Source organism: Camellia sinensis, unplaced genomic scaffold (genome assembly GCF_055761805.1).
Source record: "Camellia sinensis isolate YWXY unplaced genomic scaffold, ASM5576180v1 Unanchor3, whole genome shotgun sequence".
NCBI classification, from domain to species: domain Eukaryota; kingdom Viridiplantae; phylum Streptophyta; class Magnoliopsida; order Ericales; family Theaceae; genus Camellia; species Camellia sinensis.
In genome coordinates this window covers 21647346-21668186 of record NW_028129178.1, presented here as the reverse complement: position 1 = coordinate 21668186, position 20841 = coordinate 21647346, and the positions used below count along the sequence as shown (strand labels likewise).

Sequence of the window (20841 nt, the reverse complement as noted above, 5' to 3'; positions counted from 1 at the left end):
CTGCGCGTACCATCAGCAGTCCGGTCACAGTACCGATGGATGTTCCCCCCTTCGTCATGAAGTGCAGGATTTGATCGATAACAAGGTTATCCTACCACCCACCTCAGGCAAGCCCGTTACCACCCAGTTGCTGGATTTCGAGGGCTCAGATACTGCGAGTATGTAAAGTGAACCGCCTGCGGGCAACTTTTGGTATATTTTTCGATGAAGCGTTTGGCACGCATTTTTGAGCATCGGTGAAACCGAGTTTTGTAAATCCTGGCTTGGATATCGAGTCAGTCTTTTGTTTTGAGTCTGTCTCTCTGTCTTGAGTCAGTCTTTTTCTGCTTAAGTGGCTGTCTTGTTGTATCGAGTCAGTCCCCGTTGTATATAATACCAGGTGATTCTGGGGTTGTTGCCTCGAACACCGTTTTGTTTTGTAATTATCTGTTTTTGTTTTGAGTCTGTCTCTACCGAGGGGCCAGTCGCACCAACAAAGCCGATTGAAACAGCTGTTGCTATCTCAACCTTCATGCTTGCTTTCAGCATAAGGACCAGAGAATTTGAATGGGCTGACAGTACATCTCGCCTGCTTTCCTGCGCGCCAAACTCATAGCATTAACCTGAGTTTTTCGAAAAAAACTTTTGAACACTGCGGTGATAAAAACGAAGAGGAAGGAATTCCTCGGGTTTTGCAAAATTTTGATCATTTTGAGAGAAAGAGAGGCGTGCTAAGCCTTTTTATGAATAAAGCCATGCTTGTCGGCGTGAGTACTGAGAAGGACCCTGGCCTGATCCAGATTGGTTCCACACTATCTTCGGCACGAGCGACTTCTCGCTTCCTTAAAAACTTTCAAAAATAAATATTTTACGCGGCCCTGCGAAGACCTGTGTGGAATCGCTCTTGAGATTGCGCAGCCTAGGATCGCTCTCAGCCTCAAGATTCAACCTATTTGTTTTCCGAGTCTGAACCCGTTCAGAATGTTCAGAAAGTTCAACGGACAAACGCCATGAAAGGCCCGCGTGGCCGGTTTCGAAACAGCCCTCGAGCAGAAGGCACCAAGGCCGAATCAGAAGGAGTAGATCTCGCCGGAAGAAGCTCGTAGAGTAACCCTGATGGATTCTCCGCAAATCAGTTCAACAGCCGTTCTCCTGGACACAGAGAGGCTTCAATTCAATTTCAAAAAAAAAAAAGACCATTTGGCATGGACTTGCTACTCTTTTACCCTTTGAGAGGCTCGCTGGGCCGAAAACCCGGAAGGGCGACCCAGGCAAAAGTTAGAGCAAGAGAAAAATACAAAAAGAAAGATTGAAAAAGAAAAAAGCAAGAAAAGAAAAAAAAGAAAAGAAAAAGAAACGAACAAAAGAAAATGAAAAGAAGCTCGCAAGGTCGAAAACCCGCATTGGGTGCCTTGGCAAAAGTGAGAGCCAAACAAAGTGAAGGTTAAAATACCCGAGTGGACCTTAACCGGAACTACGTAAGGCTTGATTACCATGTTTGGGATACGTAGGCAACTTCATCATGAAGTCCAACCCCCAACGCTTTCATAAGCGTCCCAGTCCATGCAATGGTTTCGACTTCAAAGTCCAGTGGCCAACGCCCTCCAAAGGCGACTGTGTCCATATATTTGTTGTGACCGTCTTCGTCATCGCAGTGTCCAAGAGCTCGGCCACCGCCAATGAAGACTGTCTGCGGATTGCTGCGGCACCATCCCAAACAAGGGGCAACTTTCCGTTGCCACAAGCCATCGTGAGACGCCATTCAAACTAGGGGCGACCTTCCGTTGCCTCCCACTCCCTTCAAACGAGGGGCAATTTTCCATTGCCTCCGATCCGAGGTTGCGCGTCTCAAAGGGTAAATTCCATGCTTGTTGAGCATCAGTTGTTTGAAAAATAGTTTTTGAAATTTTTTACTGAGGTTGACTATTTTCTCGAAAACTATTTCATTTTCCAAAACTGGACCATTGTCTTGGATCCAAAAAGGAAAACTTTCAGTGCTTGCAGCTTGACTTGCATGCCTTTCAAATCAAAAATCGAACGAGTACGTTAATCCGACTCTCATTTTGATCAAAACTGTTTTAGTAGAAAGCAAAAACGAAAAATGGTTAAAATGATGAACTAGGGGCACAGTTGAGCCAGGCGTTATGTCTTTTCCCCGTCACCGACGTACTTGCCAGAAGAGCGCTCTGCCCGCCAGAAGAAATAGCGGTGAGCTAACGGCATCGGGCGTGAACCCGCAACTTCCTGTTCATCCATCAATCACCCTGGGGAGGGATGAAAAATGAGAGATTGAAGAATAGAGAGGTGTAAGTTGAGAGAAAAGTGAGGAAAAGGGTTTTGAGAGAAAATCCGAGCTTGAGAGCCGAGTGATGTGAGAATCACAAATCAGAAAAAGTGGGAAACAATACCCAGTTTGAACTGGCTCCTCGTGGTCCGAGGTCCCCCATCTTCGTTTGCGCGTCTGTGTGTCGTGTCTCTTTCATTTGACGGTCTCGTCTTTTGTTTTGAGTCTCTCCCGAGCATGTCTCGTTGTGTTTAGGTCGTGTACCTTTATTTGAGTCCTTTCCGCTGTGTTCAGTGGTAGGCTCGATATCCCGGTTTGAAAAACCCTCATTTGATTTCAAAAATCATTTATGCTCAGAATGCTGTGCCATTCTCTACATTCGAGCGTGTTTCGACTCCAACCGATTCCGTCTTTGAGCTCCGTCTTGTCAGATTGGGCTGTTTGTTTGGAATTTGCTGTGTGCATGATGAACCGAATGCTGTACTAAGGGCTGTATACAGATTAATCCCCAACAGAGTAAGGGCCGTGTGTCAAGAATCAGGCAGTGGGTTGCTTGGGTTATTTTGCTGTTGGCTGTTTAAGTTATCTGATTATTACAGTGCAAGTGTTCAATTTTCAGACAACCAATCAATTCCATTTACATTGAGGTGTAACATGATGAGATGCGATGCAATGCATGAAATGTGTAAATGTAAACACTTTTTCAGATAAAAAGTCTGTTTCATTTCACTATCTTTTCAAATGTACAAGCTTTGAAAACAAAATCTGCCTGTGGCAGTACAAGGTAATCTATCTACCAACAAAAAGAAAAGTACAAAGAGGAAAAGATAGCAAAAATCTGCATCTGTGTCAAGCACTCCGAAGGGCCGTCAGTCTGTCCTGGTCCTCTTCCTGGACGAGGGTCCAGGAGCATCAACAGCGTCGTCATCAGAGCCCGAGCTAGAACCGTCTCCGGTCTCCTCCTCCGATGACCCTGCCTCCGCCTCTGACTCCTCGTCGTCGTCGTCGTCCGGGGCTGGAGCTCGCGAGCTGCTCCTGACGTGAGTACGCCCACCCCTAGTGCGGGGAAATATCCTGCCCTCCTCATCTCTCCCCCGAGCAGGGACAGCAGGTCTAGCTGGAGCACCTCCTGCCATGGGAATCTGGAAAGGAGGCTGAAAAAGTGCACAAAAGTGAAATGCATCAGTATGCCGTGAGCAGTTTAGCAATGCAGAATGCAGTGTGTGAGTACAGTGTATGAATGCCGTGAGTAGTTTATCAGTGCAGAATGCAATGTGTGAGTACAGGGTATGAATGCCGTGAGCAGTTTATCAGTATAGAGTACAGTGCAGAATGCAGTGTATGCAGTGTGTCAGATGCTGCGAGATCAGTGTATCGGGTGTTGTGCCGTGCGTCAGATTATGTAAAGCAGTGAATGAATGGTTTGAGGCCAGTGTCAGAAGGACATACCGGTATGCTGTAGACGGCCAGGAGGTCAAATGTCCGCTGAAGCATCCCCATCATCGAGGCATTCATCGCCAACGACTGACGGGTGTACTCAGAAGAAGCCTGCAAAGGTATCAGATGCATTAGTATTCTGTGGAATATCAAGTAAACTGAAATGAAATAACTGTACGAAGTGCAGTGATACATACCGGCGGAAGGTCGGGGATGTCAGTGAACTCATGCCCAGCCGGTGGAGGGGCGAAGGGGATCTGATAGGTCGCCCCACCCTGCCCCTGGAAAGTCAGCACAGCGGGCAGGGCAGGCCACCCAGCTCCTCGTCCACCCCGCACTCCGCCCCTGCCACGGACCCGGGCCCTCCTCGAAGATCCGGCCCCTACTCCTGCTCCGGCCCCAGCCGCCGATGCTACAGGCCTGGCCCCCCCCCGCTCGACGGCCGCTCAAAGGTCGCATCAGGTACGTCCGCACGTACTCCTGATAGTCGCCGGTGCCTCGGAAGCCGGCCTCCTCCCAGCCGATGGAGTAATCATCCAACTGCTCAGTGGTCAGCCCCTCGGTCTCCCTCATCTCTGCAGGAGGGTGAACCGGGACTATCTGCTCAGGTAACCCGCGGGTCTGGCGTAGGAAACGCTCCCCCAGGTACCAAGCCCGATAGACCGGGCCCTCTAGCAAGATCCGGAAACGCGAGGTCTCCTCAGCACCAGGGAACCGACCCCGCATCGCCGACGGCAAGGAAGCCCATGGCCGCCATGTGATCTGAAAGTAACAGACAGTTTGTTATCTACTGTTATTGAAACATGCAGTGGGAAAGCGAAGCTAAACGAACTGAAAGTAAAACATACCTCGGCCGGGGTGATGGTGTCGAAATATCAGCGGAAGAAGCCGAATGTCTCCCGTGGTCGCCGGGTGCATCCCCCGTCAAAGCGACTCGAGAAAGGAACAGCCGGAGGAGGCTCCGCGACTGGTACGGGTGCAAGCCTAGGAAAATAGGCGTAAACCCACAACTGCAAAACAGATGTCGGTATGACCATCAGATAAAGCAGGATATACAGAATAAAGCAGAAATGGCAGAGCCGTATGTTGTGCAGTGTATTATTTGCAGTGTACAGTGTGAGCAGTGTACAGTCAGTGTAAAACAGAATGTATGTGTGTGCCGTGTGTACAGTGTACAGCAAGTGTAATGCAGACCGCAGTGTGTGCAGTGTACAGAGTGCAGAGAATATCGGACAGAAATGAAAAGTGGAGAAGAAATGTACCTCCCAAGCCCGCCAGTAACCTCCAAGCAGCTGGCCGCTGCCGCGAGAAGCCGAGCTCATATATCCGTACAAGGTGGCCAGAGCAGCGCCGCCCCAATCGAAGTGCAGAATATCTCGGACGTCCACCAGTGCGCTGAGAAGGCAGAGAGGCAAGGTGTTCGCCCGGTCGGCGAAGATAGTAGTCCCGAACAGGAACATGAGGAAGCCCCGAGCATACCTCTCCACGTCCTCCTCGGTCATCTGAGTCTCCTCCCCCAATGCAGGCAGGACCCTGAACTGTGCCTCGAACCAGGAATAGCGGACGAAGCCTGGGCGAGCTAGCGGAGGGGCCTCCCCCAGTAGATGAACCTGAGCGGCGGTCCACTCATCCATCGCTATGTCGAAGGGGATCGGATCACCCCCTACCCCGATGCCTGTGAGCATCGAGAAGTCATGAGGGGTCATCGTCATATCCCCTGTAGTAGAGAAATGGAAAGAATCGGTGGTGTCCCACCACCTCTCCGCCAAAGCAGCAAGGAGAGGTCTGCATGTGGAGAGCCTAGAGAGCCCTCGGCAGAAGGTGCCGAAGCCCGCTCGGTCCACGATGCGCTGGACCGCATCAGGGAGCTCGTCATACCACTCCCGTGCGCCAGTATTCCCATACCCACGGATGGTATGGGAACCCTCCTGCAAACAGAAAACAACAATTGCAGGACAACATTCAAAATGCGATTTTGAAAAGACAGATATGGCATGTATGCAAGTTTGTCAGATTCAGGCAAATATCGGGTGCCGGTGTGCTTACAGTAAAATACGTGTGCTGTGTCAGCGTGTTTGGGTGTTTCAGAACAGATGTGGCATGTATGCAAATCTAACAGATTCAGACAAATACTGGGTACTAGTGTGTGTGCAGTGGAATACAGTGTGTGCCGTGTGTTTGAGTGATTCAGGGCTAGTGCAGTGTGTGTGAATGTTTCAGTCTCAAGCAGATATCAGTTGTATGTATGTTTACAGTCAACTACGGTCTACGGCATATCAGATTTCAGCAATTAAAGAATACAGCTAACTATGGCAGTTTTGTATCCTACATTGCAGAAAGTAAAGCAGAAGATGAAGAGTTACCTCGGGAGTGCCGAATGAAAGGTGGGAGGTAGGCTGGCGTAGCAGTAACTCAGGGGGCGCATGCCTCTCGAAGCTCCGGAACTGACGCAGGCCGTCTGGGGGCAGAACATGGATCGCCGGCCGGTAGGTCGCCGGGTCGAACGGGCGCTCGCTCAGTGGTAAGAGCTCGACCCCGGGATCCATCTCGTGGTCCGGGGGAGTCCCGCCACGTGGAATGTCGTCCGCCATATAGAGAGTGGTGTGAAAATGGCCGGAAAAGGAAAACCGAGCCGGAATACGAAGAGTCAACTGAAAAGTCAACTCCCGAGAGGGTCGGAAATGGCCGGGGAGGCCGGAATGTGAAGAGGCACGGAAATGAAGAGGAAAGTGAGGGGAACAAACCAAGAGAAGGCGAGAACGCCGAACGAGGCACCGAAACGAGAATGTGATCGGTGGAAAATGTCCGAAACGCGAAGAGGATCGCGAATCCGACGACGAAACGAGCGTAGAACGCGAAGAAATGGACAAAAAATAAGAGAGAAGCACTCTAGAGAGAGAGGGCAAGAATTTTCGGCGGTGGAAAAGTGAAGAATAGGGTTTTCAAGCCCTATTTTATAATGCCCGAAGTGAAAAGACAGAACTGCCCCGATTCAGCAACTGTTTGCCGGTCGGCAATGTTTTGTGCCGGCCGGCACTTTTTTGTGCCGATAGAATTGTTTTTGTGCCGATGGCCAGCCGGTGGCCTCCCCTTTCGGCCGGTGGGGTTCCCACAGCCTTGTTTAGGCCATTTGAGTTGTTTTAGGTCTTCATAGCTGAAGAAAGTGCAAGAAAGTGCATCTCCGACGCTCAACCGGCCTCCGTTTTGACCGCAGACCGTGTCTCCAGTGCGTGGCGCTCAAATTCGTGCAAGGTGTATCCTTTTTGTATCCTTTTTGAATTCAAAAGTTGCCCCATGTGTGTTGCACAAGTTCATCACACTACTTCGGTGCATTACATCGCGCTGTCACGCGTCACACATTTGCATTGTTATGCACGTGTTATATGCGTTGCAACACGCACCCCTTTGCATTGTCGTGCACATCTCTCATGCATCATTGCATTTCCATTCCATGCATTGTCATGCATTCCGGAATACGTGCGTTGTTGCGCATTTAAGCCCATTTACACTCCGTGTGGCATGCACGTCACACTTGGCATCGCACTGTTTTGTGCATTGCAATTGTTCGCGCTGTTCTGCGCATTGCACTGTTTTGTGCATTTCAAACCTCGCGCTGTTCTGCGCATCGCACTGTTTTGTGCATTTCAAAATTGTTCGCGCTATCTTGCGCACCTCAATTGCACTTGTTAGTGCATTGCATTTGTTCGCGCTATCTTGCGCACCTTACTTGCACTTGTTAGTGCATTGTATTTTGTTCGCGCTGTTCTGCGCATTGCACTTGTTAGTGCATTGTATTTTCTTCGCGCTATTTTGCGCATCGCACTGTTTTGTGCATTGTTTTGTTCGCGCTGTTCTGCGCATTGCACTGTTTTGTGCATTACATTTCAAACCTCGCGCTGTTCTGCGCATCGCACTGTTTTGTGCATTGTATTGTTCGCGCTGTTCTGCGCATTGCACTGTTTTGTGCATTTCAAACCTCGCGCTGTTCTGCGCATCGCACTGTTTTGTGCATTTCAAAATTGTTCGCGCTGTTTTGCGCATCTCATTGCATTTTGCATGCATTCCATCGCACTGTCCTGTGCACTCGCGTTGCCTAACGCATTGCGCTATTTTGCGCATCATGCCGTCGTGCAATACCCCTGGTCTGGCGAGACCTTAAACACGCACGGTCTGGCGAGACCTTAAACACGCACGGTCTAGGAGACCTTAAATCCTTTGGAGGTGCGAAACCTTCAGCGCATTGTCACGCGTCTTGTAAATACCCCTGGTCTGGCGAGACCTTAAACGCGCGTGGTCTGGCGAGACCTTAAACACGTACGGTCTAGGAGACCTTAAATCCTTGGAAGGTGCAAAACCTTTATTGCATTGGTGTGCACACTATTGCTTTGTACATATCTTAAGCCGCGTGTAGTCGCGCATTCCATGCAACATGTATCACTTGCATCATTTGCATTTCAAAAAAAACAAACAAAAAACATGCATTGTCATGCATACATTTTGCATTCCGGTCTAGGAGACCTTAAATCCTCTGAAGGTGCAATTCCTTTGGTGTTTGTCGTGCCCGAACGACTTTCGGTGGTCTGGTAAAGCCACCTGCCTATGCTTGCGATGAGTTCCTAGAAGACCAACTGGGACGGTGGAAACTAGAGTTCGAACGGCTTATGCCTAGAACGCAAAGGTTCGGGAGTTCCGAGACTAAAGTCTGGTTGAAATACCCAGAGGTTTACCCTCGGCTTGAAATCTGTATGGAAGCCCCATAGGTTGAGGCGGCATGTCTACGCCTCAGTTCTGGATACTGAACCAACCTAGTATATCACCCTGTTGGTAAGATAGGGAAAGTTGCAATCATAGTCATTGCATATTTGCATTGTCTTGCATTTGCATTGTAGTTTGCATGCATTCATTGCATCACCTTCCGCCTTTGGCTTGCGCCTTTCCATGTTGAGCTTGGTCTGGTATGTGCCCTTACTTTTCATGTTAGAACACAGTTCTGTATGTGTATCGCGCCGATTCCACGTTGATATGTTGGTTGAGGGTTGCGGCACCTTTTCTGTGTTACACATGGCTCGTATGTGTGCATGCCTTTCCTAGGCAAGATTTGGTTTGGCTTGTATGCCATATCCATTGTATCCATTCCATTGCATATTTGTAAATATTGCATTGTAGATTGCATGCATTCATTGCATCACCTTCCGCCTTTGGCTTGCGCCTTTCCATGTTGAGCTTGGTCTGGTATGTGCCCTTACTTTTCATGTTAGAACACATTTCTGTATGTGTATCGCGCCGATTCCACGTTGATATGTTGGTTGAGGGTTGCGGCACCTTTTCTGTGTTACACATGGCTTGTATGTATGCATGCCTTTCCTAGGCAAGATTTGGTTTGGCCTGCGTGCCATATCCACCCATTACATTGTAGTGTAATTTTTGCATCCGGCATTAGGATCGTAGTCCTTTCTCCAGCGGGTTGTTTCCCCACTTGTGTCATTCCACCCAATACTTGTTCTTGCGTCTGTCTACAATACTCATAGTTCAGTTGACCGTTCTATGGTAGACAGACTTGTTACCTCCATCAATCTATTTGACATAGGTGTGGTTTCGAACCGCTCGTGATTGGATCACGATCCAAATGCTTTGCATGTAGCTTGCATTGTTTCAATTACATTGCATCTTCATTTGCATTGTTTATACATTGTTTTGTATATATTGCATTTCGTTTTGCATCCATTTTGCATTGTCATGCATGTTGCTAACGATATTGTACCTGTTAAGTTTGTTTTCTTTTCAGGCACGATATTGTATGTACGGTTCATTTGAAGCTGGTGCGACCAGACGAACCGGACAGGTATTGTATCTCCCGAGTGAGACATTTTGAGAATTCCATAATTCTCTTACATCCTTTCTGCATTGTAGTGTAGTTTGGTATGCTAGCTTAAAACTGTTGCATGTTTGCTTCGTTACAGCTTTCTTTGCATGATCATAAGTTATGCTCGGCTCCGTGCATTGTCTTGCATTTTGCCCCTGCCTCCGGGCGCATATCTTATTTGTATTGCATGTTTGTCTAAGTCTTCGGCCTTGTCAAAAATGGGTCGTCTCTGGGCTTTGACATTCACTCCCGTCATTGTTATGACTTTCGAGTTCTGTCAAAGAGGGGCAACTGTAGACACCCCATTTTTGACCGTCCTCAAGACTTGGACGTCACCGTTTGAACACTCGGTGATTATCCATGTTTGTGTTCGTTTGGAGTTCCCGGAGGTCTCGGCCCGCGCGCCCCGCCTCAGGATCCCCGAACTCGACCGTTTAGTGTCTGGTTTTGCACCAAACACTTGCATCTTGCCTTTGAGAGGCAGAGTGGGGCTTGTAGACCATCCCCACCCTTCACCGGCAGTGGCTAGATGCCACCGGCTAGTTTTTGCTGCCACCGGCAATTTAGTTTGCCGGTCGGCATTATTTGTTGCCGGTCAGCACTTTTTTGTGCCGGTCGGCACTTTGTTTGGCCAAGATGGCATTTTTTGCCGGCCGATTGCTGTTCATCTGCTTTTGCAGATATTTTTGGACAGCTGTATAACTTTTGCTCCCCTCCATACACGTGTATGGAGGGATCTCCCTCTTGCAAAGCTTGTTTGGTAAGCTTTACAAGAGGCTTATAGAGAGGACTCTCTCTAAGGCAAGAAAAGGAGGCTTAGACATTTTTGAGGGAGAGAAATACAGAGAAGAGCTCTGGTTTTTCTAGGGTTAGGGTTAGATATACACTTTCTATCTCTATTTCCCTCTCATTTTGCACACTAGGTGTTTTGTGCCTTACTATTGCACACAAACACCTAGTGTTTCACCTTCCTCTTGGAGCTGAGGTTCCAAAGAGTGTGTTTTGAGATTTTGGTGTTAGATTCAAGCTCAAGAAGGCCATTGGAGCATCATTGTTGAAAAGGACTACAAGGGTAAGAAACTAGTCCCTTTTTTCCCTTATTTTTGCTTTGATTTTATACCTATCTTAGAGCTGTTTTTGTGCTTGTTGTATAACATAAAAAAGTTCTGTTTTTAGGCCCTCTTTATTGTTTATTCAGAGTGTTTTGTTGTTTGAGGGGTGTTGACCACCCTTAGGCCTCAAAAGGCCTCATTTTGAGCCATTTTGTGCTAGCTCCGGGATTTTGGTGTTGAGGTCTCTTCACCACTGAAATCTTGAGGGATTTCAGTGGTGAAGATGATCCTTTGAAGTCCCAAGAAGGAGAGGGCCACCCCCTATCCTTGTTGTCCTTGAAAAGGGCACATTTTGGCCTTCCTAAGGAAGCCTATGCTTGAGTGTGTGTTGAGCATGTTTGGTTTGTTTTTCATGCTTATATATCCATGATATAACATGATTTAAAGTTGGTTTTGGAACCTTATGCATGTTTAGCATAGTTGCCATGTAATGCCATGTTTGTGCCTTAACATGATCTAGGTTGTTAGCCTTAGTTGGAGCATGTTTTAGGCTTGCATTTGTGAAGATTATGTGCTTATTTTGCCATGCTTTAGCTCTGTCCATAGTCGTTTGGGCCGATCTTTGCATGCCTTATATGGCTCCTTTGCATTTAGGCTTGTTGGCTTTGAGTATGTGCATGTGTAGCATGCCATCTTTGCATGAATTTGATGAATTGGGATCATCTTGCATGCTATTTCAGTCCCATTTCCATGCTCGTTTGATTGCCTCGCATGCCTCTTTAATGCTTTGAAAGCATGTGTTGCAATGCTCCATGTTTTGGCCATGGTATATGCCTTTGTGTTTGGGCCATTTAGATGCCATCTAAGGGGTCCTTTAGGTTTGTTTTAACATGCTAAACCTCTGATTTTGGTCTCTCTTTGCATGCCTTGTTTGGTCTTGCTTAGTGTAGTTCAATGCCTCATTGATTTGCTTTGAACGCTTAGGCCTTTCGGTGCATGTTTTGGCTTGATTTATAACTTGATTTGGCATCATTTTATAAACATAATTTTAGGGTTCATGTTGCATGCTAATTAGCCCATGATCCCTCCTTTCAAGTGTGCTTGAATGTTGTTTAATTCATGCTTAAGTGTTGGTCCTTATGTGCATGTGTGTGTGCATGCCATTTAGCCCTCACCTCTTAGCACATTGGCTACTGTTTTAGGCCTTTTTTTAGAGCCGCCTAATTCATGTTTAAGTCCATCTTTGCACTCATTTGTATTGCCATATGCATGCTTGTATGCTTGCATGAGTTGATTGCCATGCCATGTTGCATTCCTAGCTTGTATGCCTAGGTTGCATTGCATTTCGCATGCATGCCTTGTTCCTTGAATTGGTGATAGGAATTGGGCCTTATTTGTTTGATTGGTGTGCATACATTTGAAATCAAAGATGCATACTCGGTTCTTTGGGCCACCATGCATGGAAATGCATGATTGGTGGTCCAAGAACCGAGGCACATGTCCCTTTGAGTCATCACAATGATAAGAGACATGGTTGATGCATACATGCCTTGAAATATGCTGCCATGCCTTGTTTTGCCCTTTGTTGCTGTGAGTTGCAGGTTCTGCAGGAATACTCTGCCGACCGGCAGTGTAATGTGCCGACCGGCACATTTTTCTCTGCCGACAGACCCTATTTTGTGCCGATGGCTATACTACACTGCCGGTGGAAGTTTCATTCAGCCGGTGATGATCCCCTCTGTCCAAGGATGTAGTCCTGAGGCTTTGACAGCCTCCAGAGGAGGAAAGGAAGGAAAACAGAGGCAGCTTGCGCATGGTGGCGCGTCTCCCGAGACGCTTTCCTGCTTTAATTAATTTAATTTAATTTGATTAATTAAATTAGTTAATTTGTAATATTAATTAGCTTGCGTAGTTAGTTAATTTGTAATATTTATTCGGTCCCTCCGAGCGAGGGCAAATCTGTAATAAGTGTGTGTGGGTGTGTGTATGTCTTCCATCCCCACTTCTTCCTTCCCTTTTATTTACCTGCTTATGATGGTAGATTAGGGCACATTTATTTTAGCATACCTTATGCTATGCATGCGTGCATTCATGCATTTGTTGACATGCATTAGGCTCGGTACATCACGCTAACTGCATTTGTACTTCAATTCCAAATTGAATACGTGCATCAACTGATCGCATTTCATATGCCATGCTTAGGTTAGCCGAGCCTATCTAATTGCATCCTGTATGTGCTGCATTAGCCACTTTTAACATGAACTAGGACATGCATGTTTGCTAACTAGTTTACTGTTTTGGCACGGAGTACGATGTAAGTATTTTTGCTTTAGCATCCAGCATGCGTGTGAGTGTTGCCATGACAGTATGCTTGCCATGCGGCTAAGTGCTTACATGAGATAAACTGCTTGAATGCCTGTGGGTGGAGGTCAAATTGCTTAAATTGGGATAATGCGTTAAAACTGCGATTTTTTTTTAAGCCCACTAGATAGTGGCAAAACCATCTTTTCCAAAAGCCCACTTGAAGGTGGCAAAACCTGCATTTTAGCCTACTTACGAGTAGCAAACCATTTTCAAAACAAACATGAAATGTTTTGTTCCAATTTGGGTGATTTGGTCTATACTTGTTTGCTGTGCGCACAACATAGTAATTCTAGGCTAACAATTGGTTTAAGAACACATAAAGTTTTCAAAAACGGATATCACGGTTAGTAGAGGCCGGTCTTCGGACCGGGCGAAAGGGGGTGCTCATAGCTGACCTTCCCCGATCGTACCCAAGCTCCCGAGCCGAGACAACTCCGGTGATGACGGACATGTGGCCTTCGGCACCGAGTCAGGGTTTCCTAAATTCCCCCATTTTAAAATATTTAGGTGGCGACTCTGTATCTGGCAAAGCAGTCCATGTTTGGCACTACTTTTTCAAAAATCTGTTTCTCAAAACGATTTGCCAGATTTGGACTCTTTGGTTCAGATTAAGAACCGTGACACAAATCGAGTCCGAACTGTAGCATGAGGCCCACGCGGGCGCTGTTACAATATGACAATGGATTTTGATGAGAGGTACTTACATGGGAAACCACAAAATAGCTTCCACAAAGCAGTGAATATCCCTGATGTGGCAGTTTTTCCAAGGTGAGATTGGGCTTTTTTTAACTTGGAAACTATAATTTTGTTTATTTTTATAATTTGGCACTTGTATTTATTTTCATTATTTTCCATTTTTGTTGTGTTGGTCCCAGTTTACACCATGAGCTCGTGCATTCAAAAAAAACGCGACATTTTATTTGTTCACTAAATGCTCATAACTGATATGTTGCTTCTGTTTTCATATACTCTTGAGAAAATCTATGTATGATGCAGTTCCTATTTTAGCTATTAATAGTGGACATAGATTTGACTTGTGTCTTGAATTTGTTCATTATTGATTCATAGGCTATTACTTCAACATTTCATGATATACATAGAATTTTCATCTAACTTGAACTAACACATGCAGTCCTTGGTGTTAGTTTGGTTGTTATCACAAATATGAGATACGGGATAAGATGTCTATTGTAAAGATGGTTCATCAAGCTATTTTTTAGTAGTTCTTTCTCCATTTTTTTGTGGTCTGCTCTGTAGTACATTGTGTAATGTATCCTAGTTTTCTCTCCAAAATGCACCTTAACTGTAGTTTGTGCGTGCAGGAATGCAGAGGAAGTGTCCAAGACAGTCAAATCTTGTAACAAGTATAAGGTCTGAGCTCCTTGCTTTTGAGGGTTGTCTGATTTTTCTCTTTTTCTTTCAATTGTGTTTTATTGTTTTTCAGTTGCTAATATATAATGTGAATGGGTAACTCTTCTTTTACGCATTTGAGTTTTGGGCTATTAGATTGTTCAAACTGATAATTATTTGTATCCATTCATTAGGCATGAAAATCCAAATTTGAAATGCAGAAAAGAACCAAATATAATGATTGTTTTTATTTAACATATACATATTCACTATAAATAATTTTGACAACTGGCTTATTTATTTGAACTTTTCTTTTATTTTTTTTATAATTTATTTTTTGGTTTAATTTGATGAGCAGGTCCCTATGGTGGAGCCACATCACTCGAGGGTCATACATTATCACCTCATGGAGGTGTTTGCATTGACATGAATTTGATGAAAGTATGAGCCTGTTTCTTGTTATAAATCACGCCACATGATTTTAAGGCCCCTTTTATCAATAAAATTTAGTTTATTGACATTCATTAATAACTTGATTTTGTTTTAGCTATCAACCATACATTTTGGTGCTTTCTAATGCATTTTAATCTCAACATAGGGTTCGCATATGTTTGTTTTATAATGGAGATTATTTTGAATACTTTTCTTAGGTCTATTTTGGCCCTTTGGTGATATAATGTGTAGTTCATGTCACTTATGTTTCACTAGGTGCAGGGATCCCATTTGTAGATTTTGGCTCAATCAATAAGGCCTACTTGTTTCATGTTAGTGGTGAAGCTTGTGCAGGCTCACCTTATTGCTTTACTTCGGGTCTGTGCGGTCGTCTCTGATTGAATGCCTTGGAGTGGAGACTTTCTACTAGTTTCCTTTCTTGTGAGCCTCTCTCTCTCTCTCTCTCTACTTTATTTTATTATTTTTTTTTTTGCAATTTTTGAGTTATATAAATTGTGATATCTTTTGTTAATGGAACCAAAATGGCTCTCTCTCTCTCTCTACTCTAGTTTTTTTTTTTTTTTTTTTCCAATTTTTGAGTTATATAAATTGTGATATCTTCTGTTAATGGAACCAAAATGCGTTCTCTGTATTGTCTACAAACATTTTTTTTTTAACTTTCCTTCAAATTTTTTATTTTATATGATCTTTTATTCCAAAAATCCTAAATAAGATGATCCAAAATCTCAAAATGAGCAATTTGTTAAATGGGATTTGTATTTGAGATGAAACTATCATCATTGCTCTGCCAATTTTTTAAGTACCCATTCTAATTTATTCTAAACTTTGAGTAGGGTTAACTGGACATAAAAATAAAAAGGGCATTCAATATTTGGTGTTATGAGCTCACATCGACAACTAAGGTGTTCAATTATTTTTTTGAGGGATAAAAATGGCATTCTAATCAGCTCAAGATGTTGATTTTTTTTTTTTCGAAGGTGACAATTGATAATCCAAGCAACTCAAGGTATTCAAAAATTTCTTTTAAGGATGAAAAATATAGAAAATATAGCGATCTTGGTTGTTCCTTTACTGTTTTGTTGTATTCCGGACTCGGTTCCGTGAAGTTGGTAGTTGTATCTATCTTGTTGTCGTCCTTTAATTCCACTTGATTGAGTTTTAGGGTGTTTTGGGCAGAGTTGTTACAGGTTGGTTAGGCCTTGGTTTCAATTCCTTGTTGCCCAATTTTTAGGCGGTCCGCTCGAGCGGGTATTCTTGCGCTCGAGCGGGTATTGCACACCCCCAGTATTTCGAGTCCCTGCAAAACTTCTGCAGGCATGATTTTTACACTCAAGCGGGTTTTTTTACGCTCGAGCGGTAGCGCTCGAGCGGGTTTGTTGGCGCTCGAGCGGGTAGCACTTTCCGGGTATAAGTTCTGGGAGGGGGAAATCTACGCTCGAGCAGACTGGTTTTCGCGCTCGAGCGGATGTGCTTTATTCTTGTGTCTTGGCGCTCGAGCGGGCCTTCTTGCGCTCGAGTGTGTCCAGATTTTTGTTCTTGACGCTCAAGCGTTGTGTTTTCCGCTCGAGCGGGAATGTCGTATATCAGTTGGTAGCTAGGCATTTTAAAATCACTTTTTGCATTCTCTCTCTCTCTCTTACTTTCTAAAAAGCCATTTGAGAGCTTCTCTCTCTAGAACCTTGCCTTCTCTCTAGGTATTAATCTAGCAAGAGTTGTTTCCTCACCTTTGGCCTTCACAAATAAGTTGTTGATCGTCGAGGGCTATCTTTTAATCCGAGAAACTCGTGGTTTGCAGCAAGTTCGTTTCCACCATCTTCTTCGTTGGGTGTCATCTTTTGAGGTAGGGATTCCTACTCACAACTATGGGTTTTGACCTAGATATTTGGGTATTTTGTTAAATGGTTGATTTTGGGAAGTTAGGGTTTGAAAATGTAAAAAGGGGGTTTTGTTATTTGATTCAAAATTATGTGTTTCGGGTTTCAAAATAATGATGTTGTTGTTGGTTGTTGATATATAGGCCATTGGGTCAATATTGGGAAATGGGGTGGAAAACCCTAAGTTGTTGAATAAATTAATTGATATAATTAATTTGGGAAAATTGTAGCTATGTGGAATTGAGTTGGAAATAATGAAATTGGTTCATTATATGGTTGAATTATGGAGTTAGATTTATAAATCCCTCACATTTGAAAACATTGATATTTTATCTGTTGGAGCTTTTATTATCTGTTTAGAAATAATTGCTTGGGCTACCGGTGGAGGGTAGTTTTGATTGTTGTAGACAATGCATGATGATTAGGCAAACTAAAACTACTCAATTGGATATGTCATAGAGTATGACGGTTGATAGAATACATTAACGTTATGTATTGATTGATTGCGTATATGACCTTTGTGTATATATGTTGTGTGTGTGGGAGGAGATAGGGGATGTACTCCACGGTTTAGGGGAAGATAGGGGAAGGACCTCTAAATCGGATGTTGTTTGGGAGGAGATAGGGGATGGACTCCACTGATACAGCTCATATGCTTGTCAGATAATGTGTGGATATAGCTCATATGCTTATCTTTGGAAGTATTGATACAGCTCATATGCTTATCTTTGGAAGTGTTGATATAGCTAATATGCATATCTGTTGAAATGTGGATATAGCTTGTATGCTTATCTGTTGAGATGTTGATACAACTAATAAGTTTATCTATTGAAAAATGGAAAGTGTTCGATATGAGTCATCGTCTCATATAAGTGGTTGGCCAGGTTCTGAGCCATTGATGTAAATTGTGAAATTGATAAGAAATGGAAACCGAAATGAAACATGAACATAGTAGTCATGAAATGGAAATGGAAATGGATTATGAATTGGTTTATGAAAGTTGAACATTTATCAATTGCTAATATCTTAGTCATTGCTCATACTGTGTTTAGCATATCTCTACTGGGCGTTGGCTCACCCTTTATGGGACATCATTTTCAGGTACAGGTAGTATGCCACCCCCAAGGACATAGCTTGGATGATGATGAGAGTTGAAGACTCTTTTATTTATTTTGATGTATTACATGCAAATTCAAGCCAAGGGCTTAATATGTATTGAATTAGTACTCTTCTTTTTGTAACCAAGTGTTAACTTGGAAAGCTGTAAGCCCGTAGGGTATTTGCTTTTGTTGATTAACATGTAATACTTTTGTAAGGAACTACTCTGATGAATAGAAGAATATTTATCTTTTATACCGACACATGTCTATGATGATGGGTTTTAATGTTAATATTTCGAGGGCGTTACAGAAAATACATCCATTAAATGTATGAAAAAGAAAAAAGTTGAAAATGAATACCTTCTCACATGTGTGGTGCCGCCTGTCTACAAATATCATGCCATTTGTGTGTCTTTTGAGTTCTTATGTGATAATTAAATGTTCCAAATCCACAAAACAATAAATAAAATAAATCAAACATAGAGAACACAGAAATACGTGATTCGGCCTAACGCCTTGGTCCTCCAGCCTCCGTAAAACATCCCTGCCGTAAATCTGAGCATTAAAAAATACACAACCCCTCACAGCACGAGTGTTATAGGCTGTTTGCAATGAGCATCTAATCTAACCCAATTTTTGGTTGATATTCTTAGTAGTTAGTTGTCTAATCTTATCTTTATTTATTCTCGGGGCATAATTCTTGGCACATGATCCACAATCTAGGCTATAAACATGATGATTGATGCGAGGTTTGGTGCGAGTTAGTGACAGAGAGTTCTTGAGAATGCTAACGGGCCACTTTCTAGCCTCGAATACCTTCCTTTTGCAGAACAAATGAACAACTGGGCTTTTGCTTTTTCTTTATGATGAATCTTTTTCTTTTTTCTTTTTTTTTGGGGGGGGGTCTAGATCCTGTATAATGACTTAGCTTTTCTTTGTGGATTACTTTTTCTAATTGTTTTTGACTCCTCTGAGTGTAACATTTCTGCCAGATACATCTTGATCTATATTAAAAAAAGTGACCTTTATTTTTTTTTCCTCTATTTTAAAGTCAACCAAGAACATTTTTGCATCTTGCTTTCTTATTTTTTTCCCAAATCTTCAACCTAAAGTGCACATTGATAATTTTTAACCATGCTCATTGATGTGCCCTATTTTTGTAGAAAATAGGAGTTTCTTTCACAGGGGTCATGCGTTATACTACCCACGGGGGTCATGTGTTATACTACCCTGACATTCTTCTTCAGGTAATAAAGCTAGGTGTCCTTGTATGTAAGGGAGAAGACTATTATATTGAAATCTGAAGGGTCTCAATTAGAGTTACAATTACAATGTCAAAAAGGAGTAAAATAAAATATCCTAATACCATAATTTCTCCACGTGAAGCACTGGACTTAAAAAAATTAAAATTGAGGGTTGGCTCATCTTCTATAAGGAGGGTCTATGTTCCAGTTCTTTCTACACTTAATGTTGCTTTTGTACTAGTTATAAACTAAAGAGTAGTGGAGTTCTGTTTCTCTTTAAAATAATAGTTCTCCTTTTTAACAGTGGTGGAGTTCTATTTCCCTATGTTCCCAAACTTTAAGTTTTCAATTTATTTTCAAAAAGATTTTCAATAGTGGAAAGAAAAAGATAAAATCAGCTTTACTTTCCATTATGAAGAATAGCTACAACAGAAATTCAAACTGAAATGTAAATAAATGATCATTTTGTTAACTTCTCAACTCTTAACTTCTTCAATGCTTCACTTCATTTGACGGTTCTCGGCTTCAAGACTACAATCAACTGAAACCATGCTTAAATGCGCAGAAGGGGAGGAAGTATAAACAATAAACTTTCAAATTTAAAGGTACTATAAAGCAAGAGTTAGAGAGAATATTGGTGCTAGTTGTATGATTTAATTTTAACTTCTCGTGGTGATAAGGATAGAATTGGGAATATTTCCTAGAAGCTATGCTTTTAATCAATCATGGACAGAATTTTGTGTCCTCGTTTTCTGCAGGATGTTCACAGAAGCAATATCTTCTTTTGTTTCTGTCCCCTAGCATGCCCATTATGTTCAAATTTGTGGTGGTGTTTATCTGAGGTTGCTTTCGTTCTTTAGTTTTTTTTTTTTTTTTAATCTTTGCAATATCGTTTCTGCTTCATTGGAAGACATTCAATCTATTTTTTTTTTTTTTTTTTTGCAGTTGGACCTCATTTATTCAATTTCTATCAATGCTCAAAAATTGTTTTGCATTTCTTTTCCTATGCTTCTAATAAAAAACAGAGTAGTTGTATTCTTATCTTTACTAATATTGTTGCTTCCTCCAGATACATGCATGATGAGCTAATTCATTGCAAGGTATCCATTGTTGAACCAAGAGAGTAAAAAGAGTTGCTGAGGTCATATTCGAATCATTGATATGATTAGCATATACCCCACACTGAAGCTCCTCATGAAGCTCCAATCCTTTCAAGTGGTTACTTCCATTTTTATCCTATTGAAGCTCCTCATGAAGCTCCAATCCTTTGAAGTTGATGCAAAGCAATAAATATTGAGCTGAAGCAATTTTCTCATCATGAGTGTTTATTTTTTTTCAGGTTATGGTTGAGAAAATGGGACTTCCTGATGGATTGGATTCTGGTACATCTAAACGTTATGGTGATGTTCTACGTACGTTACAATTATAACTTATGTTTTTGTTGTTTACTAAACGTGTTTACGTGGCTGCTAATGTGTACCATTTAATTTTATGTAATTGAAGGTTGTTGTCGGACGTGGAGTAAGATTGAAAGACAGATTGCCACTCTTGAGTTTGACCGTGATAGGAAATCGATGGGAGTTATAGTAAGTTCCAGCTCAAGAAGAAAGTCATTGCTTGTAAAGGTGCATACACCACCTTTTCCCTCCCTCACTCTTCTTTCATTTAGCCATGTGGAGTTTTATAGTTTTTAATTCGATATATTATCACATAGAAGAAACTGATTTTCTGATAAGAATTGCAAAACTATAAAATGTGGTTCCACCATTTTAATCTTTGTTTCAATTTTTTTTGTCTCTTTGCTAGTATTTTTTGCAACTTCAATTTGCGTGCGAGATAGA

At 43.0% G+C, this 20841-nt stretch overlaps 1 protein-coding gene and 1 long non-coding RNA gene across 4 annotated transcripts; one reads left to right on the top strand and one right to left on the bottom strand.

Moving 5' to 3' along the window:
* Window positions 1-589: 589 nt before the first annotated feature.
* Window positions 590-6125, bottom strand: LOC145816132 (uncharacterized). The gene is made up of 5 exons (XM_082912377.1): window positions 6113-6125; window positions 3898-4145; window positions 3713-3811; window positions 3236-3417; window positions 590-602 (listed from the first exon to the last, which is right to left on the bottom strand). Exons 1-5 carry the CDS (start codon window positions 6123-6125, stop codon window positions 590-592), a joined length of 555 nt encoding a protein of 184 aa, XP_082768503.1.
* A 7524-nt stretch (window positions 6126-13649) lies between these two features.
* LOC145816160 (uncharacterized) lies at window positions 13650-20402 on the top strand. Of its 3 annotated transcripts, none has more exons than XR_014358597.1 (5): window positions 13650-13747; window positions 14302-14350; window positions 14688-15202; window positions 20070-20218; window positions 20340-20402. It is a non-coding gene; the product is annotated as an uncharacterized LOC145816160 (long non-coding RNA). The 3 variants fall into 3 exon arrangements; XR_014358598.1 differs by having other exon boundaries at window positions 20070-20215; window positions 20340-20399; XR_014358596.1 differs by lacking the exon at window positions 20340-20402 and having other exon boundaries at window positions 20070-20323.
* The last annotated feature ends 439 nt before the right edge of the window (window positions 20403-20841 follow it).